Raw genomic sequence first — 11,451 nt, 5'->3', positions numbered from 1 at the left:
ACGGTTTTTTTTTTTTTTTCCTTTTTTTTTTTCTCTTTTTTCCTTTTTTTTTTTTTTCTGGAAGTAAAACACAGTTTGTGAGAACTTTATACACCTCAGACTTATAACGAATAGCGGAACACCTTCCTAGCATTATGGTACAGAGCTGCTCCGGGCTGTGCGGGACTGCAGAGGGCAGCAGAAGTCCCAGCTGAGCGCTCCATCAGGGCTGCGGGGAGCAATGCGGGGCGCCCCGTCGGCTGCTGGGCTGTCATTGCACCGTTTGAGTCGGAAGAGACCCCTAAAAGCCGTCTGGTCCACCTCCCTGCAGTGAACAGGGACACCCGCAGCTCCGGCGGTGCTCAGAGCCCCATCCAGCCTGACCTCGGCTGCCTCACAGCCTCTCTCAGCCTCCCGCACGGGGGAGGCGTTCCGTCCCTTGGTGGCTCTCAGCTCACCCCCTCCACCACGGCACCTGCAGACAAACCCCAGGGCACAGCTGGGGCTACAGGGACTGGGAGGAAAACCCAACTTGGCTGAAGTGGGACCGCCAGGGAGAGAAATCTGTCTCTTGGGAAGAGCTGCCATAGACAACGCTGATGGCAGCAGCGGGGCTGTGCCACATCTCCCTGCTGGGCACTCACTGGCACAGAGGAGAAGGGACAAGAGCAATTTTTCCTCCTATCAAATTATCTGTAGAACAGTGACTCGTCCAGGTGCAGCTCCAGCGCCGAATGCACCAGCAAATCCACACGGGACATCCCGCCGTGCCCTCCCACGCTCCCTTCCCACTTAACCCCCTGGAAACGGTGATACTGCCAAGGCGATTCAGCACGTAGAGCAGCCCTGCCTCTGCCCCCCTCTCTGCCACAGGCTCCCAGTTCCTCGCACGTCTCAGTGCCAGTCTTTGCCTGCGGGCAGCGGCCATCCAGAAGCGTGCTGCTGCCATTCCAGGGCTCACAGCACCATGGTGGGGATGTGATGGGCCAGGGAGGCGGGATGGGGAACGGGCAGGGCGGGCGAGTGAGCCTGCAGGGAGGCGTTGGGGGGCCGATGACGGGCACTTTTCTGGTGCGCCCGCAGCCCGGCGAGCTGGGAGTAGGCACTTTGGCAAACCTGGCACTTGTAGGGCCGCTCACCGGTGTGCAAGCGGACGTGGTTGCGGAGGGTGGAGGACTGGCTGAAGCGGCGGTTGCAGAAGCGGCACACGAAAGGCTTGTCCAGGGTGTGGATGCGCATGTGGGAGCGCAGGTTGCTGCGGGAGTTGAAGCCGCGGTGGCAGATGACGCAGCGCATGCGGCCCGTGGTGCTGGCTCCTGTCTCCACTGCGTGGAAGTCCTCTGGGAGCAACAAGGGGGAACGGTCAGGCAGTGCCCTCTGGGCTCACCCCATTCCTAAGCCATAAGTAACCGCCCCGTGCCCCAGCTGCACGCCGCACCCACAGCGGTGGTGACGCAGGAAGGCGACGAGGAGCGGGGATCTGCGGCTGTAACAGACCTGCTTCAGCCCCAGCTTCTCCCCCAGCCCTGCTGGGCTCTGCTTTGGGGCTCGCTCAGAGCCCTTTGGGGACTCGGCTCAGAGCGTAGCATTTCCCAAAGGGCTCAGGAGCTCCACTGCCTGCCCATGGGAGCTGCTGAGACAGGCAGAGTGCCAAAGCCTCCTGCACTGGCTATGTGGAGAAAGAAGGGTTTGCACCGATAAATGCAGAGCAGGGAAATAGAAGAGCGCATCCCGGCACCTCACAGCATGTTGGGGCTCCTTCCTCCCTGCCTGGCAGCTCCACACTGGGTCAGGCAGTGGCTGCTGGCACAACCCCAGCCATGGGCATGCTGACACCGAGGATCTGCTCAAACTGCAGGCTCTGTTTTGGGGGAGATGGGCTCTGTCTTACGGGTGAAGCTGACCAGCTCCTTTCTGTAGGATTGTGGAGAGCTGCGGGTCCATGGGACATGCTGCGCTGCTCAGAGATCTGTATGCTTGCCCTCAGAGAGCTGTGAGTCCCTGCTCCATACCCACCCTGGCCACAAAGCTGGGGATGGGGTGAGCAGGGAATGACATGGCTGTTTTTGCTGTCACCTACCATGTTTGTTCTTCTTCTGCTCCTCTTCCAGCCCTGGGACACCTGGGATGCCCAGGAAGGTGTTGTGCGAGTTCCCATACCAGACCAGCAGCTCTTGATCCGGAGGAATCATCTGGAGAAGGAACACAGATGGGGGTGTTGGGGTGGCACACCAAGCAGCTCTACCCGCATCTTCAGCCAGTCGTTTCAGATTCCTGCAAGGTCCCACTGCCATCAGCACTGCTGAACACCCCCAGCACTCCCCAGGCCGTGGGCCAGGCGCGGCGCTGATCACACTGACAGTGATGGCATCACTCAGCACTCATGTACTGATGGCACTGAGCTGCACCTCGGTCTTCCCTAGGTCCAGGAGCAGGAAAAGGAGCAGCAGTGGGGCACAGATTCCCATAGCTGAAGGAGATGGAGGTGTGGCACAGCACATACAGACATGGAGAAATAAGCTACCGTGTGCCCACAAACCACAGCAAGGAGCAATGACACAGAGATCGGACATGGTGCCATACGCAGTGCTCTGCATGGAGCCCTTGGCACTCCCTGCAGCTGGACACAGCAGCATCTCCCACCCCAGCAGGGTCATTCCCCAGCAGTAGAAATTCAGGTGGAAATGCAGATGCAGCCTTGGGCTCAGCCAGCGTAGGGAACCAGCCGAGATCCCAGCGGCTGCTGCAGGAGAGCGTGGTCCAGGCGTGAGATGCTGCCTCTTCCAAAGCCCCATTGCCTGCACCAGCCCAAGCGGAGAGCAGGAAGGGCTTTTCTTTTAGCACTGCCCCTGTTCCTATGGGATAACAGCACTCCTCCCACCCTTGATGTTTGGGTTCTGGTTCCGCACTGCAGTGAGAGCTGCCAGGAACAGCGCCCGAGCAGCCCCTGCAGCACAGCCATGGCCAGAGGATGGATGTCTCACACCACAGCAGCCGCATAAGGCAATGCTCATAGCAACACCACCCTACAAAAATACATATCTTTTCCCCTTGCAGGTCCCTAGCATTATTAGGATCTAATTTAGAGAATACTGAGTTTCAGAGGTTTGCTTCCCATACGCAGAGTTCAGGAAAAGCATTTTTCCCTACGAAGCAGAATTGAAAGTCAGGTCGCCGTAGCACTGTTGAAGTGCCTGATTTTAAGCACCTGAAAGCAGCGGTGCTTTGGCTCCATATGTTTACATTTCAGCATGTGGACTTGACTGTGGTTACAGAATCAGAGATGAGACCATCGCTTCCCGTCCCAAACCAGTGCTGTTCCTCGCCGTCATTTTCTCTTTAATGGAAAATGAGTTCTTTTTAATAGAAAGAAATATTGCTAGAAAGATTTTCAAGAAGCACACACACACACACACACACACACTGGATCAGGTGTGTGCATGTCCATGTGGATGTGTGCGCTCTGCTGGGGCTGGCGCACACCCACAGCAGTGCATCCACCTGCACGCAGCCCAGAGCTGTGCCACCACGGCGCCTCACGGCTTTCCAACCTGAGGCCAAACTCACCACCCTCGCTGCGTTTTCCAACAGCAACAATTTAGAATTGGCAAGGAATGGAATGGGAGAAGCAAACTGGGAAGGATGAGCGGGAACGGGCAAAAAACACATGAAAATAGGAATGCCAAATAGCACCAGAAGCCCCCCTAAAAATGATTTGTCACCTTAGAGCTGCAGCAACACCTCTCTCTCTGCCCCACAATATTTCATTTGTGTGGCTCTGAGTTAAGAGATTAGCAAGCAGAGTTTTCCTTTCAGAAGGAAAACCAAACCCCCCTCCTTTTTTTTCTTCTCTTTTTGGTGCACAAACCTTGCACAGTTGGAGCCAGCAGCCGCTACCAGTTGCTACCATGCCCTGATGGCAGCAGCACAGCAGCACCTCCTGTCCCCACATCCCCTCCGCACAGAGCTCAGAGCTCTCAGCACTCCAACTGTCTGCGTACAGGGAATTAAACTCAGCAGCCCCTGCACTCAGATGGTTATGGCCGTGCAAAGCCCCTGCTCACACCCTGCACATCACCACCCACGGCTGGGCAGGGTGAGGTCTGTGCGGGATGACAAACACGGTGTGCTCCCAGCTGCACGGATGTTGCCTGGAATTATTTTGCTTCTTTGCATGATGTAAGAATCAAAACAAACTGAGCTAATGCCGCTAACGCTACACCAGCTGCCCGCAGGAGCGTCAGGACCTAAAGCTGGGCACAGCAAAAGCCTGCAAAGGGATGTGCAGAACAGGGAGAGCAGCTCGGAGCTCCTCCCCACCCCACTGCTCCTATCCCTGGGGTGCTGCCTCAGTGCTGCGCTGCTGCCCATGGAGCAGCTGATTCTCAGGAGCCCCTGCTCATGGGATGGGTGGCTGCCCGTGCTCCTGCCCAGCCAAGACAGCCTCCCAGCAGCAGTGGGGTGAGATGGAGCTGCCCCCTTTCCCACCTCTCCAACCCACACAGTTGCTTGGTGACATCCCTGTGATGCCATCACCCTTCACTGCAGCGGCAGTGGTTCATGGGGATGCATTTACTGCCAGAGCCGTGGTGACCTCCAGGTAAAAGCTGCAGAGCGGAGCGCAGCCTTCACCTGGATTTCACAGAAGCCCCCAGCTTGGGTTGGTGTTCTACACTCAATCCTGTCTCTCGATACAGCACGGGAATTCTGCTCCTGCCCACAGGGTGAGAAACAGTGCCGGGATTGCAGGGATTGTTCAGATGTTGTGCTCCAAAGTGAGCCTGCTCAGCGTTTGCTCTCCCTCTGCACAGCACGCATCGGTGCATCCGCCAAGAGGAAACAGAGGGAACAGAGCTTTGCTGCCTCCTCAGAGCCCATGCGTGGCGTTACCCCATATGTCTGGGTGCCAGGGTGCTCCCACAAGCGGTCCAGCAGCAGCCCCAAAAACAAGGGAAGGCCAGCAGGGTGGGATCTCTGCACCCACATACCTCAATGGCTTTATAGAAGATGCTGTTCCCGATCTGCACCACCTCCAGGTTCTGCTCCTGCTCGTTGCGGGCACACTTGATGTAGGTCATCCAGCTGCGATGGTCCTCCTGGCTGGCGTCAATGAAGTACCGCACCGTGCCGTCCTCGTTGAAGACCTGGGAGGGGAGCACAGGGCTGTAGCGGCGCTGCCTGCAGCGAGCCAAGCCCTTCCCACAGCCCCAGCGCCAGGGGATGCTCTGAGATAATGTCCCCAAAGCCAGCACGGCCTCGGGGCTGAGACCTCGGGGAGATGCGGCCGCCGGGCTGAGGATGGCGGAGCCTCGCGGCGCAGGACGCGCGTCACAGCGGAGCCGGCTGGGCACAGCCTGGCAGCCCAGCTCCCCGCGTCTGTTCTGTGGCCCCAAAAGGGCCGCTCGGTGCGCCGCCAGCACCTCGGGGAGATCTGTCCCTGCGTGAAGGAGGAAGGCACCTGCCAGAGCCAGTCCTTGTGGGCTACGCTTTGTGGGGCAGCGGCAGAAGTGAGGCGAGCTTTGCCGTGCGTGAGGCAGTCATAACAAGAAGTGCGAGTCTGGGGCTGAGTGAAAGTGGAAATGGGAGCAAAACGCTCCCTGCAGCCGCAGCAACCCGGCTGCTCACATCACCCCAAAACCCACAGCATCGCTGCAGGGCTGGGACGAAGCAGGGATGCGGCAGAGCCATTGTGTCGCTGGGATCGCGGCGGGGAGCGGCCAGCCGGGAGCATCAGCTCTGTGGAAGGACAGGGCGGGAGGTGACAAAGCGGTGCGGCACGGGGACACCCCGAGGGCTGCGCTCCGGAGCTCCTGCCCTGGGGGAGGCTGGGGAAAACTGAGGCACGGGGAAGGGCTCACAAAGCACAGGTCGGAGCGCCGCCACCCCGCGTCCTGCGGGACCGTTACCTCCCACATCAGGTTGTTGTTCTTGCACAGGTCCACGTGTTCCGGCGAGATCACCCTGCCCGTGAACGGCCCCATCTCGGTGCCGGCCTTGATCCACGTCTTGGAGAAGATGCCGAGCCCTTCCCCGGGGATGGAGCTCTGAGCGATGATCACTTCCGACGGCAGCACCAGGCTGGAGAGCTTCTGCACCTCTGCGGCGACGGGAGCGCGGTCAGAACGGGGCCCCCCAGCCCTCCCCAGCCCACGGAGCACCCACAAAGCGCTGCTTTGTGCCCCCGGCCCCGGGCTGAGCCCTGTCGACGCCCTGCCGCGCCTCTCCAAAGCGGTGCCCGGATCCCTCGGGGCATTAAGCGGTACCTGGGAACAGCGGCCCTGGCTGGGCAGGGAGCGGGGCTGGGAAAGGGGGTTAAATGGTGTCTATTTCGGCCCATCCAGCAATTTGTCACGCTGTTAAAGTGATCTGCATTCATTAAACTCAACTCGAAAGAAATTGCTAATTCTAAATTCATTAGTCCTTTAGGAATGCTGTAGCGGTACATTGCGGCTGAATGGCGCGAGGGCTTGTTTAAAAGGGCCCAGGAATTCCTCTTACAAAATGGGGAGATGAGATGGTTGACATATCGTGAATGGAAATGGAATTAGCCTTCATGGTAAATTAAGAGAGGAACAGAAATCCGAGAGGGGGAAAAGGGAGCGGGGCCGCGAGAAGGGACATTGTGCGGGGCTGAATGCGGCGGGGACGGAGCCCCGGCCCCCACCCCCGCGGTTTAAGTGGGAACTTTCTCAGGTCAAGCCCGAGTTAACCACATGAATTTAAAGCCCTTCTTTCGCCGTCAGCCGCTGTGACACACCCGGGGGAGCGGGGCCGCGACTCACCTCCGGAGAAGGACTGCGCCAGCACTTCGGCCGTGAAGGCGGTCTTGGGGCTGCTCTTCTCCTCGAAGAGCTGCTCGCCCAGCACGTTCCTCCAGCGGCCGTAGAGGAAGCTGTGCAGGATGTCGGACGTGATCACCTCGGCCAGGGAGAGCCCCTGCGGCTTCAGGCCGGGCTTCAGCACCAGGGCTTCGGCGGGCAGCACCGAGCCCATCATGGGGGCGAGGCGGGCGGCCGGGCTCCGTGCGGCTCGGCGGCTCCCGCCCGCCTATATATGAGCTTCATTGACCCTCCTAATTGGTTATTAATGACCTCCCTGACGTTGGAGGAGCGACTGGGGCTGCCGGAGCGAGGCGAGCCGTCGGAGCCCCCCTCCCCTCCATCCCTCCCCTCCCGGGGGTGGGGTGGCTGGAGGGAGGGACACGGCACACACAGCCGCACACACACATCCACATCCACACACACACACACAAACACGCATACACGCACCGGCTCGGCACCCCCCCGCACCCCCTCCCGCCCGCCCGCCCCGTCGGGCACCACTCGCTCCGACTGCTCCGCTTCGCCCTCGGCGTCTCCCAGCCGGCCCCGGAGCTCGTTCCGGGGACAAAACGCTGCGCTTTGGGGCCGCGGAGCTCCACAACGAAATCCGCCTCCCCGAAGCCGCCACACACTGCTTCTTCGAGCCGTTCGGCCCCCGACGCAGCGGGGTAACGGGCAGAGCTCCGGCGGACCGGATCCACGCGGTCCCGTCCGCCCTCGACGGCTTTCGCTCTCGGTTCCTGGGAGCGGACTCGGGGAGACGCACGGAGCTCGGTGCCAGCCCGGAACCCCGAGCACTGGGGTCCGTTCCCTAAACGCGGGCGGCCGGCAGCCCCGTATCGGGATCTGCTCCCCCGGCTGCGACAAGCGGGTCCCAAACCCCGCGTCCCCAGGGCAGAGACCGGGCAGGCGCCGCGGAACTCAACCGGGTCCCCATCTCTGGGACTCTGTGCCCGCAGCACCTCTACGTCTGAACCCAAAATTATTCCCGTCCCCTACGGCGACCTCCGCTCCCTCCGAGCCCCGGGCGCTCCGCCGCCACCGGTGGCCCCAGGGTGGCACATTTGTCCCCACAGAGTGACAGAGCGGTCCCCACAGAAGCAGCGCTGCCCTCCCTCCCCCGGGGCTCCGTGCCGGCTCAGCAAAGGGTTAATCTTCCCTGGATTTAAACCCGATCCCGCTGTGTCGGAGCTTAGAGACCTCTCCGCAGCCCCGTTCTTTTGATTTTCATGGGGACGAGGGGCTGCAAAGGGCCGGGAGGCGGGGGGAGAAGAGCACGGACCCCAGATTCACCCAGCAGAGCCGGATCCGATATTCCGAGCCCCGCAAAGAGCCGGGGCCGCCCCCAGACTCACCGGGACCCCGCAGCCCCGGCGGCTTTAGCGGGGTGAGCCCGACGGGCTGCTCTCTCCGCGCAGGGCGGCACGGGGAGCGCTGCTACAGCCCGGGTGCGATCGCTTCTTGCCATTCATCTCACCAAGAAGATGCGCGAATGTCAGAAACCCACCCAAAATGTTGATTACAGAATGCGCTTCCTCGGAAAAAAAAAGGCAACGCTCCCTTAGGGCAGGAAGGTTCGCAACCTGCCAGGACTCGGGGCTGGTTTTAATGCACGCATAAACGGGTTGGTTTTCGGGTTTCTGGGCTCCGAAGAGAGCGGCAGCTCCGCGCACAGCGCATCAGGTGGAGCCGCTCCGCCGCCGCGGACGCGCAGTCCCCGCGCTCCATCCCGCACCGCACCGCACCGCATCGCCTCTCTCCTCGTCCCGCGACAAAAACGATGTCCCCCCTTCTCCCTCCTCCCCCAAAACCCGCGGCCTCCTCCTCGAGTTGGGGGTTCGGGGTGGGGGGAAGGAAAAAGGTGGGAGGAAAAAAAGAAAATCCTCCCGTTTTGTGCTGGGTTTTAAATATCCCCAGCTGTTTCCCAAACCTTTTTCCCCACCGTAGGTGCTTTGCCCTCCCCCCCCACCCCCCCCTCCGCCCTCCCTTCTCGTTTCTCTTTTTTAATATCGCAGCTATCCCTCCTTTTTAACATTTAGGAGGAAACAAGTTTAATATTCATGGCTGTTAATAGAGAAGGGCCATTATCGCCGCCCCATTGTTCCGAGCCCCGCACAATGCCGCTTGTATTTTCATGTGTATATTCCCAAAGTTCCTTCTGAGCGTTTAGTGAGCACTTTAATATTCATGGGTGTTAATAGAGAAGCCCTCAGTATATTGGCATATTGTTGGGAGGTGTACATATTGGTCTGACTTTGAATAGCCACAGTCCTCTTTTCTTTTGCTCTGTTTTGCAGGGTTGATGGGCCAGGAGTAAATGGGCATTTTTCCCCCCCGTCTCCCCCTTACAGAGAGAACATCTTTATTCCAGTCCCAGACTTTCTGGTTTCCCATTCAGGACCCTCAGAAATAATGTCAGGCAGAAGAAAAGTGGAGCAAATCAATCTTTCATGGTCTTTTTGAGACCAATTTGACATCCATGGACTCTTCTTTTCTTTCACAGCCTACAAGGGGATGGTCAGGATCTGGACAAGGTTGGGGTCTGATGAGGGGAGACATGGGATCATAATGCAGCAAAGAGAGAAAAGAAAAGCAAAACAAGAAAAGATTGCAGGGATGGGGTGATGGAGGAAAAATGAGGGTGAATGACAGTGCAAGAAAGGAGATTAGAGCCCAGCAGCTGCTTTTTGGGGGGTGGGGGGGAGGGGGGAGCTCTCTCCCCTCTTCCAGCCCTCCGCATGAATAGGATTTGAACAGAGCTGAGATTGATTTATAGTTATTGCAGTTGAACATTTATTGCTCTTAAAGAGTGGCGGGGAGAAAAGAGAGAAAAGGGGTTTGAAAAGCTCCTTTCTGTATTAAAGAGGTATCAAATGAAGACTGCTGAGATAATATACAGTGGCCAATGGGAATTTGATTTGCTTTAAAATTTAACTCTTGTGGGGCCGCGGCTGCCGACCGCTCCGGGGCTGCGGGATAAGCGGGGATCGCGGCCGCTCCCGGCGTCGGATCCGCGCATCGCTGCGCGGCTGCGGGCGGCAGAAGCGGGGCGGATCGCTGCCGCTTCCCCATCGCCGCCGTCGTTGTGCCGCTGCACGGAGGCGCGTGCGGATTTGTTTTCGTTTTGATTTTTGAAGGATAGAGCGAATGCAAGCGGGACGCGGAGCTACGAAACGAGCGGCGCGGCGAGGAGCGCTTCCCGGAGCGGAGTTTTCCTGCCCTAAAACCTCCGGTTTCTCTCGTCTCCCGCTCCAGAAACGCGAGCGCAGCGCAGTTCCCCCCCGGGCGCAGAAAGGAGCCCATTGTTCAGTGGGGAGAAATACATTTTTAGCGGTGATTGAAAGCTCCCCTCTCGTTTGAACTCTAAGAAGAAAGTCCCTGGCAGCGAAGAGCATCCCCCTCCCTCTGCCCCAACATCTGTTTGGAGCAATCCAGGCTCTAGGGCACGGCTCTGCCCCCTCCCAAAGTCATTAAAAAGATATTAGTTGAGCTGAGAAAAGTCCGGCGCGGCCCCCGGCCGGTGCAGCGGGGGCGAAAAATCATTAAAGACGATTTTGGATTTACCACCAATAGCGGTAGAAGGGACACGCGGGCTCCGAGCCGAAAAGCTCCGCAACGACGAGAGCCGGGCGGTGCCCTCCCCGCTGCCCGCCGTCCCGGTGCCCCAAGCCGGCGTGGCGCAGCGCGTCCGACCCCATCGACGGCTCCGAGCTGCGGGAGCGGAGCTGCGAGCGGCTCAGGTGCAGCGGCCGCATCCCCTGCACCACCCCGCGCCGCAAATAGGCCGGAGCCGAGGGAAAGGAGGGGGGCAGGAGGGATCATCGCACCCTGCGGGAGCCGGGGCAGGAGGGATCACCGCACCCCTGCGGCTGCCGCAGGAGCCAGGCGCCTCCGAAGTTGCTAAATGTGTCATTTATTAAAGCATTCAGGGGGCTTTTCTTTGGCGTTTGCTTGCAAACTCACAAAGGCCGAGCTGCTGTTTGGGGGTCTTTTCTGATGGAAAAAGGGCTCGGAGACCCCCGGCACAAAAGAAATCCTGGCAGTGCTTTCAATGGCCGGGACTCAATGAGGGGGACCCTGCGCGCAGCGGGCGGGGGCGAGGGGCCGCCCGGTGCTGCCTGAAAGGCAGGCCTGAATGTAATGGGGAGATCGGCGTTTATTTGTTGGGATCACATTTAATTAGCTTAGTACAACCCTTGAAAGACAAAGGGACCTCAATCTGGATCCAATCTGAAGCTCGTTTGGAGAGCGAGGGCTCCTGGAAAAGTCAAAAGAGAGAAAGGAGAAAGAAAAGGGAGGCTGGGAGAGAAAGGGGCCGGGGGCCCAGCCAGGTGACTGGCACGCGTGAAACAAGGGGGCCTTTTGGGCACAAGGCAGGGCTCAAAAGGGAGGGAGGAAAATAGCCTCTTCCTCAGGTTCTACCTACTTCAACCCTCTGAAGGGGCCGGGGCTGAAAAGCCTCAATAGGGGCTAAGGGGGCTGCAAAGCAAACAGCGGCGCTGGAGAGGGGCTGCGGCCCTGCGAGGCAGCAGTTGGCAGCACTCGGTTATGGGAATGCGCCCAAATGTTCCCCGTGTCCGCAGCGCCCGCGGATGGGGACAGGAGGGGGCCGGGGACACCCAGCCCTCCGTGCTGCCCCGTGGCCGTGCGA

General features: G+C 59.4%; 1 protein-coding gene across 1 annotated transcript; it reads right to left on the bottom strand.

The window, feature by feature from the left end:
• Window positions 1–936: 936 nt before the first annotated feature.
• PRDM12 (PR/SET domain 12) lies at window positions 937–6,975 on the bottom strand. The gene is made up of 5 exons (XM_042830941.1): window positions 6,762–6,975; window positions 5,886–6,076; window positions 4,968–5,123; window positions 2,060–2,171; window positions 937–1,319 (listed from the first exon to the last, which is right to left on the bottom strand). Exons 1-5 carry the CDS (start codon window positions 6,973–6,975, stop codon window positions 937–939), a joined length of 1,056 nt encoding a protein of 351 aa, XP_042686875.1.
• Window positions 6,976–11,451: the final 4,476 nt, after the last annotated feature.

The sequence above is a fragment of the Centrocercus urophasianus genome, unplaced genomic scaffold, assembly GCF_019232065.1.
Source record: "Centrocercus urophasianus isolate 14NV4802_14NV808 unplaced genomic scaffold, USGS_Curo_1.0 seq_34, whole genome shotgun sequence".
NCBI classification, from domain to species: Eukaryota; Metazoa; Chordata; class Aves; order Galliformes; family Phasianidae; genus Centrocercus; species Centrocercus urophasianus.
This window is presented reverse-complemented; position numbering and strand designations above follow the sequence as displayed.